This window comes from Carassius auratus, chromosome 13 (genome assembly GCF_003368295.1).
Source record: "Carassius auratus strain Wakin chromosome 13, ASM336829v1, whole genome shotgun sequence".
NCBI classification, from domain to species: domain Eukaryota; kingdom Metazoa; phylum Chordata; class Actinopteri; order Cypriniformes; family Cyprinidae; genus Carassius; species Carassius auratus.
The window spans coordinates 23,467,874-23,491,261 of NC_039255.1; the positions used below are offsets into that span (position 1 = coordinate 23,467,874).

At 39.9% G+C, this 23,388-nt stretch overlaps 1 protein-coding gene across 4 annotated transcripts in view; it reads right to left on the bottom strand.

Annotated features, from left to right (window-relative positions):
* Positions 1-23,388, bottom strand: part of LOC113113060 (cullin-9-like) — a 61,158-nt gene that overhangs the window by 10,489 nt on the left and 27,281 nt on the right. For 2 of the 4 annotated variants that reach the window (XM_026279209.1, XM_026279212.1), the window contains exons 8-33: positions 21,913-22,105; positions 18,554-18,755; positions 17,987-18,177; positions 17,702-17,898; positions 17,004-17,232; positions 16,731-16,836; positions 14,868-15,095; positions 14,484-14,574; positions 13,730-13,901; positions 13,471-13,576; positions 13,283-13,378; positions 12,998-13,173; positions 12,786-12,919; positions 12,393-12,578; positions 12,154-12,183; positions 11,090-11,220; positions 9,679-9,861; positions 9,415-9,572; positions 9,022-9,220; positions 7,685-7,856; positions 7,428-7,573; positions 7,213-7,342; positions 6,298-6,500; positions 5,866-6,119; positions 3,611-3,983; positions 16-156 (exon numbers count right to left, since the gene is read on the bottom strand). In XM_026279209.1, coding sequence (XP_026134994.1) covers positions 16-156; positions 3,611-3,983; positions 5,866-6,119; positions 6,298-6,500; positions 7,213-7,342; positions 7,428-7,573; positions 7,685-7,856; positions 9,022-9,220; positions 9,415-9,572; positions 9,679-9,861; positions 11,090-11,220; positions 12,154-12,183; positions 12,393-12,578; positions 12,786-12,919; positions 12,998-13,173; positions 13,283-13,378; positions 13,471-13,576; positions 13,730-13,901; positions 14,484-14,574; positions 14,868-15,095; positions 16,731-16,836; positions 17,004-17,232; positions 17,702-17,898; positions 17,987-18,177; positions 18,554-18,755; positions 21,913-22,105 — 4,427 coding nt within the window. The remainder of the gene's footprint in view (positions 1-15; positions 157-3,610; positions 3,984-5,865; positions 6,120-6,297; positions 6,501-7,212; positions 7,343-7,427; positions 7,574-7,684; positions 7,857-9,021; positions 9,221-9,414; positions 9,573-9,678; positions 9,862-11,089; positions 11,221-12,153; positions 12,184-12,392; positions 12,579-12,785; positions 12,920-12,997; positions 13,174-13,282; positions 13,379-13,470; positions 13,577-13,729; positions 13,902-14,483; positions 14,575-14,867; positions 15,096-16,730; positions 16,837-17,003; positions 17,233-17,701; positions 17,899-17,986; positions 18,178-18,553; positions 18,756-21,912; positions 22,106-23,388) is intronic. The other 2 variants (XM_026279210.1, XM_026279211.1) reach the window with 2 other exon arrangements.

A 23,388-nucleotide genomic window follows, 5' to 3' on the forward strand; every position in this document is an offset into this window, starting at 1 on the left:
TAGACCTGCACATACTTTGGCAATGGTGTCCTTATCAGTGAGGATGTTGTGAAAGAACTTGGAGGTGGGCTGAGCCCGACAGTCTGTGATGGGACAGTCGCAGCTCATGACCAGGTTCTGTTCGATACGAGCAGTGAGGTACTCCTGCCAGCAGGACTGACGGGAAACAGAAACGGCACGTCAACACAAGCACACGGTTTAACAACAGTAGATACTGTGCATGTTTAGCATCTAGTAAAAGTGATTTAAAACTAAGCTATCAATGCATTGGGGGGTGGGGGGTTACTAATAGTGTGCGACAGCATAAACCCTCTCTTTGAGTTATAAAACTACGGTCAAGATTAACTAAAGACATGCAGTGAAAAATTACAGATGAAAAGAGATTTCTGAGGCTGAACTTACTGAATACGCATTGTAGGAGTTTCTCTTTTAGACACCAAATTTATGAGAGGAGAGCATTGAAACACTTTGGAAAAACTTTCCACTTCCATCTGAACATTTATGAGTCTGTTAGCTGTGGGTCATCGGTATAATAAAATATGACAAATGTGACCCTGGACCACAAAATCAGTCTTAAGTGTCAATTTTTCAAAACTGATATTTATACATCATCTACAAGCTGAAAGCTTTATTAAGATCGGAAAATATTTGGCTGATACACAACTATTTGAAAATCTGGAGTCTGAGCAAACAAAAACAAAACACTGAGAAAATCACCATTGAATGTATCCAAATGAATTATAAGCAATGCATATTATTAATCAAAAATTAAGCTTTGATATATTTACAGTAGGAAATGTACTAAATACCTTCATTAACATGATCTTTACGTAGTATCCTAATGATTTTGGCATAAAAGAAAAATCTATAATTTTGACCCATACAATGTTTTTTTTTGTGCTATTGCTAAAAATATACCCGTGACTATACCAGTATACCAGTGACTTCAGACTGGTTTTGTGCTCACATATAATAATAATTAAACAAAACTAATAACTATTTCTTTCCCTTCCATGAAAACTTCCACTAAAAATACTTGCACTAAATGGAATTAAAATACATCCACAACATTTTGCTTCATCACTTTACATAAACTACAGGCGCTGGCTTTTTTAAAAACTGACTTATGCAACCAACCATGAAACCAAATTATGTTTTTCAGTCTCTAATGCTCACCAAAGCTGCATTCATTTGGTCAAAAATAAACTAAAAACTGTAATATTGTGAAGTATTATACTGTATTTTAAAATGAAATGTATTCCTGTGATGCCAGAGCTATTTTCAGCATCATTACTTCAGTCTTCAGTGTCGCAATAACCATTTCTTATTATTTTCAATGCTGAAAGCAGTTGTGCTGCTTAATATTTTTGTGGAAACAGCTTTTTCATGATTCTTTGATGAAGACAGAAACTTCAAAAGAACAGCATTTATTGGAAATAGAAATATCTTTACAAATGTAAATATCTTTACGGTCACATTTGATCGGTTTATTGCATCCTTGCAGAATAAAAATATTTATTCCTTAAAAAAAAATAATGTACTTACTATGTACTACTATGTACTTACATTTAAAGTTATATTTGATAAAATGCACTTTTGTGAAACATTTACATTGTACTTCTATTTAAAAAAGTAATTCCTGTAATTAATTTCAGCAACTACATCTATAGTTACATCTATAGTTTATCTCCATCCTGTAAACCACCCTTAAATTTAACCATAGCACCAAATCGGTCCATAACCGTACCCGTATCTCACCTAAATAACAGCAAAAGTGATTTGCAACACAACATGATGAGCTTAAGTACATTGTGCCATTATGTTAAAGACACCTTATACAGTATTGTTCAAAATAATAGCAGTACAATGTGACTAACCAGAAAAATCAAGGTTTTTAGTATATTTTTTATTGCTACGTGGCAAACAAGTTACCAGTAGGTTCAGTAGATTGTCAGAAAACAAACAAGACCCAGCATTCATGATATGCACGCTCTTAAGGCTGTGCAATTGGGCAATTAGTTGAAAGGGGTGTGTTCAAAAAAATAGCAGTGTCTACCTTTGACTGTACAAACTCAAAACTATTTTGTACAAACATTTTTTTTTTCTGGGATTTAGCAATCCTGTGAATCACTAAACTAATATTTAGTTGTATGACCACAGTTTTTTAAAACTGCTTGACATCTGTGTGGCATGGAGTCAACCAACTTGTGGCACCTCTCAGCTGTTATTCCACTCCATGATTCTTTAACAACATTCCACAATTCATTCACATTTCTTGGTTTTGCTTCAGAAACAGCATTTTTGATATCACCCCACAAGTTCTCAATTGGATTAAGGTCTGGAGATTGGGCTGGCCACTCCATAACATTAATTTTGTTGGTTTGGAACCAAGACTTTGCCCGTTTACTAGTGTGTTTTGGGTCATTGTCTTGTTGAAACAACCATTTCAAGGGCATGTCCTCTTCAGCATAGGGCAACATGACCTCTTCAAGTATTTTAACATATGCAAACTGATCCATGATCCCTGGTATGCGATAAATAGGCCCAACACCATAGTAGGAGAAACATGCCCATATCATGATGCTTGCACCTCCATGCTTCACTGTCTTCACTGTGTACTGTGGCTTGAATTCAGAGTTTGGGGGTCGTCTCACAAACTGCCTGTGGCCCTTGGACCCAAAAAGAACAATTTTACTCTCATCAGTCCACAAAATGTTCCTCCATTTCTCTTTAGGCCAGTTGATGTGTTCTTTGGCAAATTGTAACCTCTTCTGCACATGCCTTTTTTTTAACAGAGGGACTTTGCGGGGGATTCTTGAAAATAGATTAGCTTCACACAGACGTCTTCTAACTGTCACAGTACTTACAGGTAACTCCAGACTGTCTTTGATCATCCTGGAGGTGATCATTGGCTGAGCCTTTGCCATTCTGGTTATTCTTCTATCCATTTTGATGGTTGTCTTCCGTTTTCTTCCACGTCTCTCTGGTTTTGCTCTCCATTTTAAGGCATTGGAGATCATTTTAGCTGAACAGCCTATCATTTTTTGCACCTCTTTATAGGTTTTCCCCTCTCTAATCAACTTTTTAATCAAAGTACGCTGTTCTTCTGAACAATGTCTTGAACGACCCATTTTCCTCAGCTTTCAAATGCATGTTCAACAAGTGTTGGCTTCATCCTTAAATAGGGGCACCTGATTCACACCTGTTTCTTCACAAAATTGATGACCTCAGTGATTGAATGCCACACTGCTATTTTTTTGAACACACCCCTTTCAACTAATTCAACTAATTGCCCAATTGCACAGCCTTAAGAGCGTGCATATCATGAATGCTGGGTCTCATTTGTTTTCTGACAATCTACTGAACCTACTGGTAACTTGTTTGCCACGTAGCAATAAAAAAATATACGAAAAACCTTGATTATTCTGGTTAGTCACATTGTACTGCTATTATTTTGAACAATACTGTATAAAGTGGGACCCAAAATTGTAATTGAATATATTTTTTTAAAGAGACAAGACCTTTGATCTGTCCCGCCTAAATGTAGAGTTTCAAAAGGAAACACATGAACACAGTGTTTAACTCGGAGAGGTTTTAGCCCTACACTCACCCTGCAGCAGTAATGCATGCAGCTTAGCATGGGAGGGGGGTCACTCTCTTTTGACTGGGATAGGCACACGGGACATTGGGCCACGGGGCCCGGGGCCGGCTGGGGGTTTCGGATCTTGAGGCCGGCAGCCAGGACCAGGGCGTCTGGGTCATCGGTGTACCGCTGGATCAACAGGTCCACGTTCCATTTGCAGTGCATGAGCAGGTGCTCGGCCCGGTCCAGATCCAGGCTCAGGGTCCCCGCCACCTGCTGGACGGTGCGCTGCATCAGCTGCTTGACCTCGTCTTGAGTCATTGTGCGACCCATGGAGAACAGCACGGCCTCCAGCACGCCGTCCTCCAGGTGCTGAGGGGGAACTATAAGGCCTCCCAGGCTGCAGAGGGAGATATACACAAAACGTCATTATGTGGATGTGGACGGGGAACTCGCTGACTTTCTGGGAAGGGAATTTTGATTCTTAACAGCAGGCCCAGACAGAATCTGCAGACATTTCCAAATTTGCAATGGTAGCATGGTAAAATTAAACACTACACTTTCACCGGTAGCTGGAAGAGATATTTAATAAACAAACAAAATGGTCCTCTAATACTGTGGTCCTCTGCAGTGCTTTTCCATGTGGACTTGCTCATCAACATTTGTTACCATATGAAAGCCTTCGTAAAACTTTCTGATGTGCACCATTATTAATAAGGCAATGCTGTATGATGAGTATCACTCAGCATTGATTAATATAGAAGCTGTTCGTTTTGAAAAATGCATCACTTTGAAATGATATCAGCTGGGACAGCCTGAATAAATTTAGGGATGAAAACCTCTTTTAGAGACGTTTGAGTGTTTGACATGATATGGATTCATCTAGCTAAGAATAACTTACAAATGAAATGATTTAATTCAATTACATAGAATAAATGAGCAACAAACATGATTCAAAATTTAAAATGTCTTTATTTATTTTTTTGGGTGGTTAACATAAGTCGCCTTGTTTCAAAATATCTAGCATATTTACGCTAAAATACTGTGCTGATGAAACATAATTATTGGATTTGGAAAAAGTGGACAAAAACAAAGAACCAACAATGAGTCTTTTAAGTGGTAGTTCACCCAAAAACTAAATCTCGTCATCTACTCACTCGAACGTCGTTCCAAACCATAAACACTATAGTTCATCTTCAAAACACAAATGAATGAAGACATCTGAATTTAGCCTCATTGAATTTGGTAAAGGAAAGCTTAAATGTGCTTGCTTGACAAAAAACAACCAATTAATCAAGTATGTTTTAACAGCAACTGACCATATTTGATGCATGTTGATCAATGAAATCTGTTTGTGACTCTTCAGAAGATTCATATACATTACTTTTACTATGTCTTATTGCACGGACAAAATAAAAACTGTATTAAAGTTTTGGATGCGTAGACTTTCAAATGTATAGACAAAAAGCATAAGACTGAAGATGAAGAACAGTCGGGTCACAACATGAGGGCGACCAGATGATGACACTTTTCGTTTATGGGTGAACTAACCCTTCAACTACGACACAAACAGGAAGTGAGCAGCTTTCAATGAATAACAGACTCAATTTCAAAGCACTGATGATCACAAACTGAAGTGCTATTTACAAGTCTAGCAATAAAAGAAAAAGAGCATCTCTTAAGGCATTGCATTGGTGATGCTAATATTCATCCTGACCAATGAGGAATGGACCAGCTCTGTCATAGCTACTGCAACTGCAATGTGAAACCAGATCAAAGCAGATAAAAAAAGTAAAAAAAAAAAAAAAAAAAATCTTCCTGTGCCAGTGAAAATGCACTAGCCTGTGTTTTCCTCAAATAGGGACTCCACTCTGAAACCTAGTGAGCTGCTTCCCTGTCCCTCTTCCAAAGTGAATGATCTGGAGCGCTCTTCACGAGCAGAAACTCCACACATCCCACAAACAGCTCTCTGCACGGGACACTCGACTCAAAACTGATTCCTAGAGAGCTTAATGTTAGCTAACGACAAACTGTCAGCCCATCTACATAGGCAACTCACTAGGTTTTGGAACAGAGCAGCACACACAGGAAATATAAAGAGCTTACAACAAAAAAAGCAACGCCCCAACGAGTGCACCTGTTTGGCATCAGTGCATCTCTCATTTCAGAAAAAAGACCAGCCCTGAGAGGGGAGAAAAAACGTCAGTGAAAGCCAAGGTCTCTGACTCCTTTCTTGCACGGAGAGGGGTCTAAGGATCAAGGGTTAAGGGTCATCAGCACACCTGGTGTCGGCTTTGCTGCCGCTTGCAGAGCTTTTTTTCGCATCCATCTTAAAGGAGAACTGCGCCTGGCCCTTTCGGGGTGTGGTCGGGTCCTCCATCAAGAACTCCACGATGTGTGGGCTTTCCTCGTTTCGGCGGAGGTAGCCTTTGTTGATGACGTGCATGATGCAGGACAGAACGTCTGTAGTGCTGCAGCTGAAGCGAACCGAGGCGTGAGTCCGACCCGCCTCCTGCTTCTGACAACTGTCCAATACCTGCAACAGCACAGCAAACACAAACTCATCTCCTGTAACGGGGCTTTTCATCTCAAGTCAATGGCTACCATCTACTGTTTGGATACTAAGATTTTTCTAAATATCTTTTTTGTGTTCAACAGAGGGAGAGTAAACAAAAACAAAGGGCTGCCTACGGGTTTGCTGGTGCATACTTCACCTTGAACACTAAATTGTCAATATGCATCTCTTTCTCGTTCTTCATGATCTGCACAACGAGACAGTAGATGTAGTTCCTCTTCCTCTCCAGTGTGAGCGCAGCATCTTCATCCACATTCAGATAGGTCTGCTTGGGAAGCAGGAAATGGTAACCGTGTCGGTCTGAGCTCTGCGAGAGGGTCTTCTTGTTCAGTCCCAGGACCCCTGAAAAATTCAAGTCAGATGGTTCTAGAGTTAAATGGGGTTTCCATTCCATTTTTTTTTTTTTGTTAAGCATTTAATAAGTCATTCAGACTCTATATTTTTTACGTATTTATACCACAGGTCAAAATCCAAAAATTTCTTTTTTTATTTTATGTTTTCGTCACCAAGACTACATGATTAAAAATGCAGTAAAACGGCATTGTGAAATATTACTTAAATTTAAAATAAGAGATTTCTATTTTAATACAATTTATCATTTGTCACATGATCCTTCAGAAATCATTCTAATATGCTGATATGAAGCCCAATTATTACGGATTACTTATTGCTTTGGATACAACTTTGGAAAATTCAGCTTCATCAGCCATCAAAGGATAACAAGATTTCAATATATATATATATATATATATATATATATAAATTAAAGATTATTTTTATGATATTTAACAACTTAACTCTTTTACTGTATTTTGATCAAATAAATGCAGCCTTTGTGAGCATAAGAGACGTGTATATATATATATATATATAGCCATACACATATACATACACATATATATACATACACATGTATATATATGGACAATCTTATTGCAAACTTTTGACCAGTAGTGTATATGATTCTTAAAATACTTCCTCTATATTTATCCCTTGATGCACTGATTTGTTTTTAATCGATGCATCAAGAAAACAGATGTGATGAAGTTGTGACCTTTCATGGGGTCCTGTCCGGAGCCGGTGTGAGTGAGGATCCCCTTCTCTCCCGTCAGAGGCTTGAGGGCATGGCTCAGCATGGCAGGAGAGAGACCTGTGGCCTGCTGCAGCATCTCCACACTCACATCCTGTAGAACAGGAGGAAAGTGAGCAACTCTGCCATATGACCACTTCATATCAAGCCCAGGGCTGTACTTGGTCTTCAGCTCGTACCTCATGTTTGTTGAACTGTAGCAGGATGTACATCTGCAGCGTGGAGACGTAGAGAGTACAGGAGCCGTACTGAAGCTCAGCGTGGCCGAGCCAGGTCCACTGCAGACGCCGAGGCTTACTGTGGGTCAAACCATACATGCGCTGACCTACAGGACAGACACACACATACAGATTCACTTCAAACTACAACAGAACAGGATGTACTGATACTAGGCTGTATCGTTGCACTGCCAGGGATTATGGGTTTTTCCACTAACTGTTGGCGTAAAACTCTGTGAATTCAGCCAGGTAACTGCAGAGTTGAGCGGGGAGGTGTTTGCTGGGCTCCTCCAGGTAGCAGGGAGCGGACACAACCCAACAGCGTGGGGACAACACCAACACTTTCACCTCACTCTCTTCCTCGGGTTCACACACGTCCTCATCCGTCATCTGATCAAAAACACAAGATGAACAGCAAAATGGACCGCATTAGCCTTTAAAAGGACAAAGGATTTCTAGAAGAAAGTCTGCCATGTGGTCAAACAGCCACTAAAAACCGCTTCCTCTCTACCTACTCACCTAAAACTAAAACATTATGGGACATGTTGTTGAAATGCACTAGCCAGATGGGGTTTAAAGGGTTAGGTCACCAAAAAAATTAAATTAGGTCATATATAACTGACCTTGAAGTCATTCTTCTTTCATACAAATCCAGTTGGAGCTTTTTTATTGTCTTTGATCTTTCAAGCTGTTTGATCCAACTCAGCGGGTGCTGCACTGCATCGGTCCAAGAGAAGTTTAATAAAAAGCTAATCTCACATTAAAAAAAAAAAAAGTGTCTCTGTCTCCAGAGGCTGAACAAAGGCCTTCTTTTCCACGTGCATCATTTCTGAGTGGTGCATACTTACATCTGACCTCCATACATCATTCCCCCGAAACTGCTTCGTTTACAACTGTGAGCGTAAACTGGATTAAAGTGATCATTACTTAGAATACGGATATTTTTCTTACAAAAACTCATCGATTCGCCACAGAAAGCCTTTTTTCACCCCCCGGAGCCGTGTGAGACTTATATTTTAATCGTTCTTAACTTCTCTTGGACTGATGGAGTGCAACAGCCGCTGAGTTGGATCAAACACATTGAAATATCAAAGATGCTAAAGAAAAAAAAAACTCCAACTGGATTCGTCTGAAAGAAGAAAGTCATATTCACCTAGGGTGACTTCAGGGTGAGTAATTTATGACTTACCTTTCATTTTTGGATAATCTAAACCTTTAAACTTTGTAAGTTTGGTTTGAAGGTGATTAAATGTTAAAAGCACAATGTTTGCTTACCATTTTTTATTTGAACACAAACGTAACAGGTGTGGTTGTGTGGAAACAATCAGAACCGAAACAAAGGTTGCTCTTCGTCGTCTCCTTTCGCATTCCTATAAGCTTGTTTCACAACATTAGATCAAAAGATCAGAAAAAGCCCTAACATAGACCCTCCCCTCAAAGAAACTGGTCAAAAGGGACAAAAGGGTGTGACCTATCTGCAATCTGATTGACCAAAATGCATCCTAATAATACCAGCTGTAAACAGGGCCTTACATAACATGTCAATCCCGCTCACCTCCTCAAAGTTTTCCAGATTAGTGTCCAGCTGCTGTAGACGGTAAAGATGAAACTCCTGCTGGAGCTCCTCAGATTCACTGAGGTTGGTCAGCATCTGCTGGGGAAAGCGGTTTGGGAAGCAGGTACCGATGTGCTCCACCACAGCGCTCTCTAACCACATCTTCCCCTGACCCAACAGCCGGTCACCCAGATAGTACCTGAACAGTGTGAAAAACACAACTGTATTAATGGCTAGTGTCTCCCCAGGACAAGTTTCTTGTGCGGTGCTTTTTGATCTAATAGCAATTATGGCTCTTTCAACAATGAAGTAGTAAAGTTGATAATCGAACATCAAATATTATAGAAAAGATAAATATCACTCAGCCCTAGCTAGCAGCAGCTGTTTTCATGCCTGTAAAAGTGCTCGAAGGTGTTGGCCAGCTCCAGTCCGGAGAGGAACAGCATGGGCTCCAGGAAGTGCTGGAGCTGGTTCAACGTGTCCACATTTCCAGAGTCCCCTCCACTTTCCTGGATCATCTTATCTATGTACTGTGCAAAACGCTCGCTCACCTTCACATGAGGAAAATAAATCAATAGAATTACTTTCAAATCCACATCTCGATTCAAAATAACTTGCTAGTCCAAAAAACTAATGGAGAATTCCCTGTTGACTCACATGCATGGCGGTCAGGATGGAGAGCTGGAGCAAGGCGGCAGAAAAGCCCTGCCGGAGCGCAAGCACAAAGGCAGTGTGCTGGCCGAAGAGTTCCTCCATGGCGTTCTTCAGCCGGAGGAACAGAGCCCTGTAACGCTCTACGAAGTCAGGGAGGCTGCATGACGAATCTAGGAAACTCTTCACCTGGAAAGAGCCGAAACAAAAACTCCAATTACAGGAATTGATGGTAAATGTCATTTTGCATCAGTACAGTTCATTATAGGCTGAGACACACTGATGGTCAATAAACATGTTTTCATTAAATGAACTGAAACATGGACTTATGGAACAGGTATTTGGACTAATCTGATAATCCTTCCACATCTGCTAAATAAAACCGTAGTAGTGATGTCACAGTACCAAAATTTCAGTATTCGGTACCGATACCAGTGAAAATCCACGGTTCTCGGTACCAATTTCGGTACCAAAGCAAAACACAAAAATATGCTAATTAAAAAACAAACACTTTTTAATATCTAAAAATAAAACCAATGCCTATCTTTATACCTATTTACAATTGTGTTTAAAGTTTTTCTACAAGTAATATTATTATGAAAAACAGTAAACAAGTTTCACCCAAATTTGCCTTTTAATTAATGAAATTGAAACATGTTATTTTTTGGTAAATAAAGGGGATTTGCTATTAAAATTAAAACATGGAAGAAATATTGTGTGATTCATTTCTTTAAAATAATAATGTTTTATTATTTTTTTCAACAGTAGTAGCAGTATCACATTAACTCTACTAAATAATAGTAATATTTCTAGCACAATGCCTTTATGTAAAAATTAATTTTTATTTTGACGTGAACATCTTTAAATTGACACTGGTTTTACTTAAATGAAATGGTAAAATGCTTGTGAAGTGACTCAGAACAGTTCTGGTGATGTTGTTTATGTATTTATGTCCTCATTACTGAAAGCGTCCCCCGCTTCAGTCTATGTAGTAAACAAACCATCCATTCATTCACACAGAGACGAGCAGAACATGCAGGATTCAGATTTCAACCAACTTTGGCTTAACTTTTACAGATACTGGTCCAAATGGAGATTTGATTTGATTAATTTATGCTAACTTTGACAAATTCGGTGACAAAACTGTCCATATTAAAATGTTAGTTTAATTTTCATGACTGGATTTTTAGATTCCGTCCACATTTTCTGCTTCGTGGAAATCATAGCGATGTATTTGTCAAGAACCAGGTTGACCGGGTCCTCGGTACCACCGGTACTTAAAGAAACCTGGTACCGTGACATTTTCATTCTTCTTTAGTACCGATGTGGTACCGAAGTACCGGGTCTTTTGACAACAGTAAACTGTAGAAGCTTCTTTTAACACATTTCTCCTTAAAACTTAAAATAAAAGTCTAACCTGTCGCTGAACAACACCTTGCCAGCACAAAGCGATGCCTGCAATGCTGCTAGCATTCTTGACTTTCGGTTTACTAGAGGATGATGATGAGCTTACTACAGTCATTTCCTTATTCTTTCCCTCTTTACCATCTGCAAAACAACAAAAACACATAAATAAAGACTTTCAACAAGTTGCTGAAATTGTCAAAAACAAGGGCTGCACAATTAGTCAACGTTTTCGTTGTTTTCAGGGTTTATTTTGAATGCTGAGTCTTTTTGGCCTCCAAAAAATTTAATGTAAAGCAATGGCAATGGGGTGCAGAAAAGCATTTCACATGATTTGGAAAAACGGCACATTAAAAACTGCCGACTACAAGTATATAAGGCCTTCTGTAAATATATATAAAAAAAGCAGTTTTCTGATGCAAAATAGAATTTTAATACTAAATATAGTAATGATAAAATTCAGTATTTTATAACATTACAACACAAATGATATTCAACTTGACCAGGGTAAAAAACTAAATAAATAAAACCGAGTCAAACTAAAGTGGACCAGATAGAAATTCACTTTCCTGTTTTGGCTTCAGTGTGAATGCTAAGACGAGAGAGTTCACTTGGATTTGATTTTGAAGGAGATGAAGTGTTTGTAATGACAGCAGAACTTCTACAAAACACAACATCACTTTGGAGATAAAAGGGCATTAACAATTAACAATTTGCAGTCTTTCAACAACCTCATTGGCATGAAAGATGCTGTTCCAAAACGGTTTATGCTTTTTTTTTCTTGATATTTTGTCATCTAAGCAACCGAAACACGTGAAATGTTTCTCACAAGTCACAAATGATCAAATTGTGCAGCCCTACCAGCAATTTGAATGGGAAGCCAGAGCAATTCAAAATAAAATGTAAAAAGACAGTGCAACTGGATAATAATAAAAAATAAGAATAAATAAGAATATAAATAATTAAGAGGCATTGTCATGGTTAGTTTAGACTTGGGCTGATGGATGGATGGGGTGCTACAAAACACATCAAATGAAGTCAAAACAGAACAACATTGGCATCTACACTATTACTTACTCTTCAAATCTCTGCTTCTGTTGATACCTTCTGAAAACAAGAAAAATACCTTAAAACACAGAAGCCTTCATTTAACACAATCTACAGAAGGTGGTTCAGAAATATCACACCTGTTCTCTGGCTTACAAAGACACATGAAACAAACAAACATGTCTCACATATAAACAAAAGTACCCCACAGCTGACACTCCACTGTCTAGAACAAGGTTGTGTAGCTTTTACTGTTTAAAGGCACTCACTGGATTTGATGGGAGGTTTGAGCTCTTCTGTATCAACTGAGCTCGTGTCCACATGGACCAGCAAATGAGTGAGACGCCGCACGCGAGAGTTGAAGATGGAGGCTGAGCTCTTACACCTCTTGGAGGAATCAGCCTTCTCCAAATAATCATTCATCAACCAGGACAGAGGGCTGAGAGCAGAAGTCTCTGTTATAAAGAAAAAGATCAGAAATGACATCCAAATCACATGGACCACCAACAGTTTATACTGCATGAAATACCGGATAATAAAAGCACTTTTAATAATTTGACTGTTTTTGCATCTATCTAACATAAACCATGTAAAAACAAAAATGATTTTTATGTATTCGTCAGATGGTCTCTTTATTCTGGAGACTTCAGTCATTCTGTTACCTGAGATAGTGATGCTCTGTACGATGGGGGTGATGAGGGCTTCCCAGCAGGTCCGGCCTAAAGCCTCTGCGGCCTCAGCATCAGGCAGGAAACGGTCAGCAAACATCTGCTCGTGTTTCAGGGCACTGTTTAACCTGAAGCCCAGAGAGACGCACATAAATAAAAGAGGTTTTAAAGTCCTCTTAATTGTGCTCTGTGGCAGAGGGCCTCACTTGTTAAAGAGCTGCAGCAGCTGGTTCTTGTCCTCCAGGATCTCCTGGCACCAGGTGTGAGCTTTTGTCGTATAGAAGAGATACGTGCGGCAGCACAGCTGCTCCTTAAACACCGGCCAGAACGTGGGCTTCGGCCCCAGAACCTCAAACCCGTGCACTCGTGTGTCAATGCCACCCTGTGCACAGGAAGAAAACAATTTGTACCAGAAGTGGAATTAAAAAACACCAGGGGCTTTATGTAGAAGTTCAGGCGAGTTCTGCCACAGTTCATTGAATATGTCTAACCTGCTGACATCTTTTGACTCGGATCTGAATGATGGGCCAGAAGCGGGTCGTATTCTCCAGCAAAACCACATGGCTGGCGGAGGGTGCCACATTTACCTGTAAAACACAAAAAAAGACAAGAAAGTATCATTTTAAAGTTCAATGTGCAATCATCACACCTGAGAGATACACGAGAAGGGCTTCCTCACAGTGTTGAGTTCAGTATTGATGTTGGTGGGATCATCTCCTCCTAGGACTACAATACGAGCTGGCATGTAACTCGAGTCCTCGCTGGCTACAAGCACAGTCAACTGCCTGAGAGTGAAGAAAGGGACACATCTCCATCAGCGGTAGTGACAGAAATGTAGTCTTACATTTAGGGGCAATTATTGCCCCCTTAAGTGGATTTCTAGGTCTAGGATGATTTCTTTAAGCATCATTCACTAAAGAGTAGCTAGGCCAGCATACCTGATGATCACTCCTTTATGCATGTAAATGTTGATAAAATGCGAGCCTGTGCAGCCGTTGGATTCCCAGTAGGTTTTGGGGTTTTTGTCTGTCAGCTTGTTAGCTCGATGGTGATTGGAGGAGACCTCCACCTTCTCCCAGCATTTGTCCTCTTTCAGTTCCACACTGGAGCCTGGAGAACATCACACCATCACATCAATGAACGCGTTTGGTAACAGGGATAGTTATACCTAAACCTTTACTAGTAACATAGCACAGCTGTTCATAAGCAAAGGTTTTAAATGAATATTTCACCCAAGGATAATTATTTGAGTATTACATTGTTATTACATGTAGTTCGAATTATGTAGTTTGGGTAGTTACAAAGAGAGATTTTCTTTTCTATAAAACAATGTGGATGGGGATTCTCACCCAAAGTTATCTCATGATTTCAGAAAACTTTAAAGTCATGATGAAGGGGACGCAGCAACAGATCTTTTCTTCCACATTGTGTCACATGCTTGTTTAACAAATTAAAGTAGGGCAGGGACGTGGTTATATCCATCAGTTGTTGCACTTCAAAACGAATGCGAGTTTGCAATCATTATAGGAAGTGCAGCTGAGATTTTTGAGTGTATTGTTGCTTTAAAGGGGGTCTGGAACTGAGAAATCAAATTTCAGTAACATAAGTGAACCTCAGAAAACACTATAAATAAATGCAGTTCACGAACCCTTTAAATGATTTGACTTTTAACATTGTGTTTTAAGAACAGACCTTGGCACAAGTTGCGCAGGAACACATCAAAGAAGGGAATATTGATGGGCTGATGGCTGCGCCGATGCTCTTCAATCTGACCGAGGACCATCTAAAGATACAGATTTGAGCGTGCAATTAAGTGAACATGTCTATTAATTATCCTGATAGCTTAACAAACCTTTAAACATGTCCTCTCCTTATTTTCTAGGAACACCTGCTTTGTTTCGCTCCATCTAACTGCTCATGTAAAGGCCTTCTTAGGAACTAGTCTGTTCAAGGTCAGGTGACCCAGAAACCAGCCTAATTATACAAGGCTTCTCTAGTATATTTAGTAGAACGGTTGTTCAGGCAACTCAGAGAACCAGTTGATTTTGAAAAGATCTATTTTTGAACCGTCTTTACCTGTATACATCCTGCAAGCACACTGGTGGTCATTTTCTTGTAGAGGCTGGCGTACTTCTCACAGTCGTTGATCAGGTCCCGCAGCTCGGTGACCATGAGCAGACTGGTGCTGTGTTTGTCCAGGGCTTTGAGAAGAGCCTCTTTGGTGCCCAGCCGACACATCACGACAGCATAGTCTTTATTCAGAGATGCAAGACGATACAAGAAGCGGATGAACTGCTGTACGACCTAAGTGGGGGATAAAGAGGCATGAAATACAAACCCGATTCCAAAAAAGTTGGGACACTGTACAAATTGTGAATGAAAACAGAATGAAATGATGTGGAATTCCAAGATTTTATTCAGAATACAACATAGATGACATCTCAAATGTTTAAACTGAGAAAATGTGTAATTTTAAGGGAAAAATAAGTTGATTTTAAATTTCATGGCATCAACATCTCAAAAAAGTTGGGACAAGACCATGTTTACCACTGTGTGGCATCCCCTCTTCTTTTTATAACATTGTGTAAACGTCTGGGGACTGAGGAGACAAGTTGCTCAAGTTTAGGAATAGGAATGTTGTCCCATTCTTGTCTAATACAGGCTTCTAGTTGCTCAACTGTCGCAGGTCTTCTTTGTCACATCTTCCTCTTTATGATGTGCCAAATGTTTTCTATGGGTGAAAGATGTTGGACTGCAGGCTGGTCATTTCAGTACCCGGATTCTTCTTTTACGCGGCCATGATGTTGTAATGGATGCAGTATGTGGTCTGGCATTGTTATGTTGAAAAATGCAAGGTCTTCCCTGAAAGAGACAAAATCTGGATGGGAGCATATGTTGTTCTAGAACTTGGATATACCTTTCAGCACTGATGGTGCCTTTCCAGATGTGCAAAGCTGCCCATGCCACACACACTTATGCAACCCCATGCAGGCTTCTGAACTGAGCGCTGATAACAACTTGGGTTGTCCTTGTCCTCTTTAGTCCGGATGATATGGATTCCCAGTTTTCCAAAAAGAACTTCAAATTTTGATTCATCTGACCACAGAACAGTTTTCCACTTTGCCACAGTCCATTTTAAATGAGCCTTGACCCAGAGAAAATTCCTGCACTTCTGGATCATGTTTAGATATGGCTTCTTTTTTGACCTATAGTGTTTTAGCTGGCAACGGCGAATGGCACGGTGGATTGTGTTCACCGACAATGTTTTCTGGAAGTATTCCTGAGCCCATGTTGTGATTTCCATTACAGTAGCATTCCTGTATGTGCTGCAGTGCCGTCTAAGGGCCCGAAGATCACGGGCATCCAGTATGGTTTTCTGGCCTTTACCCTTACACACAGAGATTTCTCCAGTTTCTCTGAATCTTTGGATGATATTATGCACTGTAGATGATGATAACTTCAAACTATTTGCAATTTTTCTCTGAGAAACTAAAACAATTTTCGCCGCAGTTTTGGGGGAATTGGTGATCCTCTGCCCATCTTGACTTCTGAGAGACCCTGCCACTCTTAGATGCTCTTTTTATACCCAATCATGTTCCCGATTGATCTAATAAGTTGCAAATTGGTCCTCCAGCTGTTCCTTACATGTACATTTAACTTTTCCGGCCTCTTATTGCTACCTGTCCCAACTTTTTTGGAATGTGTAGCTCTCATGAAATCTAAAATGAGCCAATATTTGGCATGACATTTCAAAATGTCTCACTTTCAACATTTGATATGTTATCTATATTCTGTTGTGAATAAAATATAAGTTTGAGATTTATAAATTATTCCATTCCATTTTTACTCAATTTGTACAGTGTCCCAACTTCTTTGGAATCGAGTTTGCACTACCATTACGAAACCATGATCTTATAAAGCTAAATGAAGGGAAAGTACCTCTCTATCACTGACAAAGGCTGTCATAGATGACAGGCAAGGCTCAATGCTCTCATGCCACGGCAGCAGATCCTCCTGGTAGTTATCTAAAAACTTGTTCAAAATCCTGTGGAGTATGAAAAAAAAATCTGTGTATTATTAGCAACTAAAAAATAACATCAAAACAATGAAATCAAAACTTTTAGTATGTATGTATGTATTGCATCTACCTCAAACTATCTTGAAACAGCTGTTATCTATTTATTAGCTAATCTGCTAAAGTCAAGGGTTCACCTCAGGATGGACAGCTGTGCAGCCCGATCCGCTCTGTGCTGGTCCATGAGGCGGATGAGGTCCTGGAAGGTGTCTCTGCTGCGAGTTACCTCGTTCCTCTCTTCCTCCAGCTGGGTGGCGTCGTCACAGAGCAGCTGCTCCAGCGTCTGTATGACCTCTTTAGTGGCTGGCATTTCCTTCAGACTCACCACCAACATCTTCAGCTCGGTGTCCTTAAAGTCATGCTCATCTTGAGGGACACATCATCTCCATCAGCGGTAGTGACAGAAATGTAGTTTACATTTAGGGGCAATTTTTGCCCCCTTAAGCGGATTTCTAGGTCTAGGATGATTTCTTTAAGCATCATTCACTAAAGAGTAGCTAGGCCAGCATACCTGATGATCACTCCTTTATGCATGTAAATGTTGATAAAATGCGAGCCTGTGCAGCCGTTACATGTTACTTCAAATGAGGTCCAAACAAGGCAAATCTCTTTATTAACAAACTGCTTATTAGAGGGGTGTAGAAATCATTGTGTTGGAGAAGACGATGTATTTTAGCCCAATGTTTTTATAAACCCCCACACTGTTCACATTATCCCTGTAAACTCCTGACTCATTAAATTATGGTGGTAATTATTACTTGGTTGTTAGCAGGATTTTTAAAGCACCCAAAAGTGGTTCAATTTGGCAAGCAGTTTAAATAATGCATTATGGTACCTTTTTTCTCCAGTTTGTGAACCATGGAGATGTTGTTGAGGGCGATAATAGCCAGCATGCTGTGCTGATTCTGAGCAGAAAGGCACTTCTTTAGCGTGGCACTGACATTGCAGGCGACTAGCTGCTCTGCCAGGCTCTTGTGGCTGGAAATCAGCATGATGATGACCAGCAGCCCGTTCCGCACGGAGAGCCCGCGACTGCACAAACCACCACAGAAACATGAATGTGAATTCAGCAAACCCAAGTCCATTACGCTACATCTAAAGTAGGCTCCAAGCCTCTTACCCTGCCGTGCTGAGCATGAGGTCAATGGCAGAAGGGATGGCACACAGGAGCCCTTTGGAGCCTTCAGGTGTAGCAGAGCCAATGCTCGCGAAAATCTCCAGCATCATCTGAGTGCCAGACTCAGACAGGGGCACACAGCCACCCACACTGCGAGGGTCATGTTTACTGGCACCTGTGATGACCTTCAGAGCCTGGAGAAAGCAATTCATTTTCATCTCAATAATCCTGCATCCATACACTTGCAATGTATTGACAATATGACTTAAAAAGTCGGAGCTCAACAGGGATGAGAATTTTAAACCATCCAATGATTCTGGCTCCAATTCACAACACTTTACCCTTGGGATATTTTTTTCCCCCCATTTCATTTGAGTTTTTTGTAATATATATTTCACCCTCGATTAATTCACAAATCTATTTTACACTAGTAACAAAAAACTGTTTCACTCAGGACATTAAGGATAAAAACATTATCATTTAAACCACAATATTTAATATAAACGAAACTTCATATACCCTTGAAGGCATAACAAAAAGAAAGAATAGGTCCCAAGAATCGTCACTCACCGCCAGTGCAATCTGCTGCACCTGTATACAGGTAGGATACTCCTGCATGCAGCACAGGATGGCTTTAACCCCCCCCTCGGTGGCGAACGAGACCCTCCACTCGTATTTCAGCATTAGACTGCGGGTCAGCAGCAGCGCAGTGACAGCGTTCTGCTTGGGCTGACTGCCAATCATCTCCACCAACATTTTTAAGATTTTGTCACTGAAAAAGACAAGAAACTATTTGCAATACATGTTACTTTACATGAGGTCTGCATGATAATGGTTAAACAGTTCTGAAATATAAATCACTATTATTGTCATTTTTATTTATTTTTTCACATTTCATCTGAAGTATTGTACTTTAAGATATGCACAAATCAACACAACGTCAACTCTCACAGTTTGCTTGCAGAATTAGTCAACGAAGGCCCCTAGCATACACCCGGTGCAATGTGACGCAAGGCGCAATGCAAGTGTTTTGTTGCTAGTTTCAGCCCATCGCAGTTGTCATTTTCACGTCCAGCACCACATTGTTTAAATAAATACATTTGCGCCCATTTAGGTGGATCCAGGAGCATTGTCACATTGCTGTTTTGAGGCAACTGAAAGCGATTGCACCAGTTACCAACCAAAACCTGGTCTGAAGTTAATGCCGCAGTATTTTAAAAATGTATTTATGTACATGGCACGTTAGTAATATGTGCCTATAGGTGAGTGCACAATGCATATAGAGTCTGTTAATTAAACATACAGCAGCACATAAATATGCCAAATATTAAAAACGAAAGGATTACAATGTAAAAGATTATATTGTGCCTCGTAGATGGTCTGCTTCCATCGTTAAAACTGGCAAAAGTGTATTTGTAAAAGCCCTAAGTGCAAATTGTAAAAAAAAATAGGGCCCGAAGAGTGCAAACAACTGTGAGAAAAAACAGACAGGCTTTAATACACTTTTATTTGATCAGAATATCTAAATACATATAGCTCAACTCTAAATTATGGTGTTTTCATGTAGAGAGAACATGCTCAGTTTGTTTGTTTTGTTCGTTTTACTTTTAACTGTCCCCCTTTCATACAATTACAGACAACACAGTCACAATGAAACACATCACACCAATGATGTGCGCGCACTCTTCTATAGCACGCGAGAACACGGCGGTGTGTGTTAGCTGGGAAGGATTTGCATGAAGGTATTATATCCATTCTCTTCAGAAGCAGTTTCTACGCTTCATTAACAGTTCATATTAGTGTTGTATATTCACAACGGTAACTGTTGTTTCCATAACCCAATAACACCTTTTTATTTTCACTTTGTGTCATTCTGCATATGTTCAAATGACTGTGGTTGCTCATAACAACTTAATTGTATTAATAGAAAACTGTTTGGGACTGCTATTTGATAGCCTTACCTTATAGGCTGTATATTCTGCATTAGTCATATTCTTAATCTTATCTTAATTTTAGTGAAATACATTTGCTATATATATATATATATATATATATATATATATACATACATACACACACACACACACACACACTTTAAATTTTAATATAACATATACAAAATAAATTCCACATAATATGCAAGGTGATGCAAGAGAGACAGTGTTTTCTTTTCACCTGTAATAATGTTTAAAGAGTATTTCAGACTAGGGATGGGCGTTTTCCGCAAATATCACATTGGAATATTTGAGCTCACAAAAAACGAATATTCGAATGTACATTTAAATTAAGTATAATGAGACAGACATTATTTTTCAGCAACATTTGTTTCTGTCATTTTGAAGAAGCTTACACACAATGAGCTTGAACATTAAACATCGCGTTTTGTAGCTGAAAACCTTTAACAATGCTTGCAAACAAACAAAAGTACAGATTAAAAGCAAAAAAAAAAAAAAAAAGTGAACAAAAGAAAAAACGTAAAGCAGCCTGCAGCAATTATAGGCTATTGTAGAACATAGCCTACACTTAACTTTGAAACGTTTAAACTGTCAACAAATCTTTTTTTCTATTGTTTTACATGTCCTTTGTAGAAACACGGGCATGTAAACATGATCGGGGGAAAGTCGGCTCCTTAGTCTGTTAAAAATAAGGCCGGCCGCGGAGAAAATGTGCCCTGACGGCACAGAAGTTGGCGGGACTCACAAATAACGGTGTGCTAAGCGAATAAGGTTTGTGAAGCGCTTCGTGTTTTCGTTTCACCACTGAATGGGATCCTCATCTGGTGGAATACATGGCTCCAGCAAGAACTGTTCCCACTCGTCTCGGCTGGACTCTCTGTAATCATTGGTGAAGAACTGGCTCTGCTTTTTTCTCGACGAGTGGGCATTGCATCCTCTTCATCATTGGTGACGGCGGCTGCATCCGCACCACTCGCATCAAGGAAAATGTTCTGATAATGTTAAAAAAAATACAAATTCTTCCCTCATGTTTTCTTCGAGAAACCTGAGATGTTTGTGCCGAGGGTCTAGGGCAGACGCGAGAAGAGGAGTTTTCCCTGCATTCCCCAAGTGAGCGGTGTTTATTCGTTGCTCGAGAGACGCCGGAACAATGTTCTTGAATTCGGTCATTTTTTGTGATTCTCCACGGCATATTTGAAGTACTTTAGGAAGACCACAGTTCTTAGGGGCGTTCACATATCGTGCGTGGAAAACGCTAGGCGCGCTGCTTTCTCCTTTCCAAAGCGCTCGGGCAGAAGCGCTCCTGAGGCGTCTGCCGTTGCTAAGCAACAATGACGCGTGCTCTCCATGAAGATGCGGAAATTTCAGCAAAGCATAAATGGATTTGCAGCTCTAAAACTTGCTTTCAGTAGCTCTGCTACTAAATATATTTCAAAATGGCAATCCATATACAACTATGATCAGCTGTTCCTTCATCTTGGCTGAGCTTTCAAAGTTGTTACAGGAAAGGATGAAGCTGAATGTTTAGTTCTTGTCACATGACCTGCGGTGCGCTTTTTAACTTGATGAGGTGCGAACGCGCCTGGAAAAACGGGCACGTCGCACCGCGTCCGCATCGCGACCGCCTCGCTTCCATTATGAGCGCGCATACCCACGTCTACATTGGAAATAACGAACTTGAGCGCGCAAAAAACACGATATGTGAACGGCCCCTAATTCATTCATTAATTATTTTTTGCTTGCATACATCTTCAAATATGCCGTGGAGAATCACAGAAAGTGACCAAATTAGGTTTTATTGTGAATTTTTTTTTTTCGCAATTCAAATATCATTTTTATTTATCGAATAATTAGAGCAGAACAAATTTTCGAATGTTCGACTATCCATGCACACCTCTATTTCAGACATTAAATTAAAGTTACAGAAATATGCGGAGCTGAGTGTAGACAGTGTTTCTGGTCTCTGAGTCTCACCGGATGGTTTGTGCCGAGTCCGATCTGAGGGTGCTCCTCTCCTGAGGTACCTCCTCCTCCAGGATCTTACTGATGACTTTCATGCCGGCCAGCTGCAGTCCTGAGTCGGAGCTACTCTTCGTCATGATGTCCACCACCTCACCCATCTTCTCTAGGGAGCTCTTCTTACCCTGCACCTTGGGACTGTTGAACACTGCAGAAAACAGAAACACAACAAAAAAAACCTTGCTTAGAGGACGAAATGTACATCTGTTGCTCTAAACACTTCACTGTTTGCTCCAATGAATCATTTGACAAAGAAACTGATGTTTCGGTTAGGCCTGGGCGATAAAACATAGGGCTGCAGGATTAATCTAAGAGAAATCACAAAGGCGATAAATCACAGTTAGACAGTTGTGTTTGTCATGAGTATCTTTCAGTGTGGCACGGTTCTGTGATCAGCAGTAAATCTTCTTCCGAAGGCCAGAGGGCGCTCTCGCACTGAAACCCCGAATACACCTTGCAGAAGAAACCCAGGAAATCTTTAATGGTTTCCAAATTGCAGAAATACAGCCCTACCAGTAGTGTATATATTTGCACATCAGCTGAAATCTGTATTATTAACAGCAAGTTCGGACATTAACCCCTTTCTAGGCACCTCCTTTTTTGATATGGAGACAGAAATGACATACCCAAAATAAAAAGGTTTCTGCTCATGATTCTTTCTGACTAGATACATATTCAACATATGTTCACAAAGCTGACACTTCAAAGTCTACTGTTCAGGAATCAGAATCACTCAGACTGTTATGATAATAGAGATATAAGCTCAAACATAAAAACAAAAATAAAAATATTAAAAACATATTTTTTAAATGTATTTAAAAATGTGTTGATGTAAGATATGAGTTTAGAAATAGAGTGTAGCTAAAGCCACAAGTCTTTCAAAACTTCTTTAGAAATTTCATAATCTAATCTGTAAAACTGTGAATTTTATGAAATATTTTCTAAGGCCATGTCATGTGTGTTTTTAGAGAAGGCTAATCAGATTGATTTATGGCCCTTGTCATCTCTGTAAGATCTCACATGTAAACTCTTCTGTCAGCCTTTTTCATAGCTGCACAAGTTAGCATTTCCGATATACATTTTTTTTAATATTTTATAAAATGCCCCAGATCTCAAGAAAATCTCATACCAAGCTTTTCTATCGTAATCGCGGGTTTATTATTCGGATATTTCGTGTATACAGAGGTGTTTCAGTGTTGTTGTGAGCAGATATGAACCAGGAACTGTTCACGAACCATGTGACACGATCTGACGCTGTCTGGTTTTGGGACTGTCAGATTGACAAGCCAAAGGTCCAATCAGAGAGAGTCTGTCTGGGTCACAGCTCGAGTACACGGAAGCAAACACACAGAGACGGCTCTGGGAGACGCTATTTATCATCAGATCGCGTAAATCAGTGGAAAATGAATAGGAATGATGATTCTGTCTGAA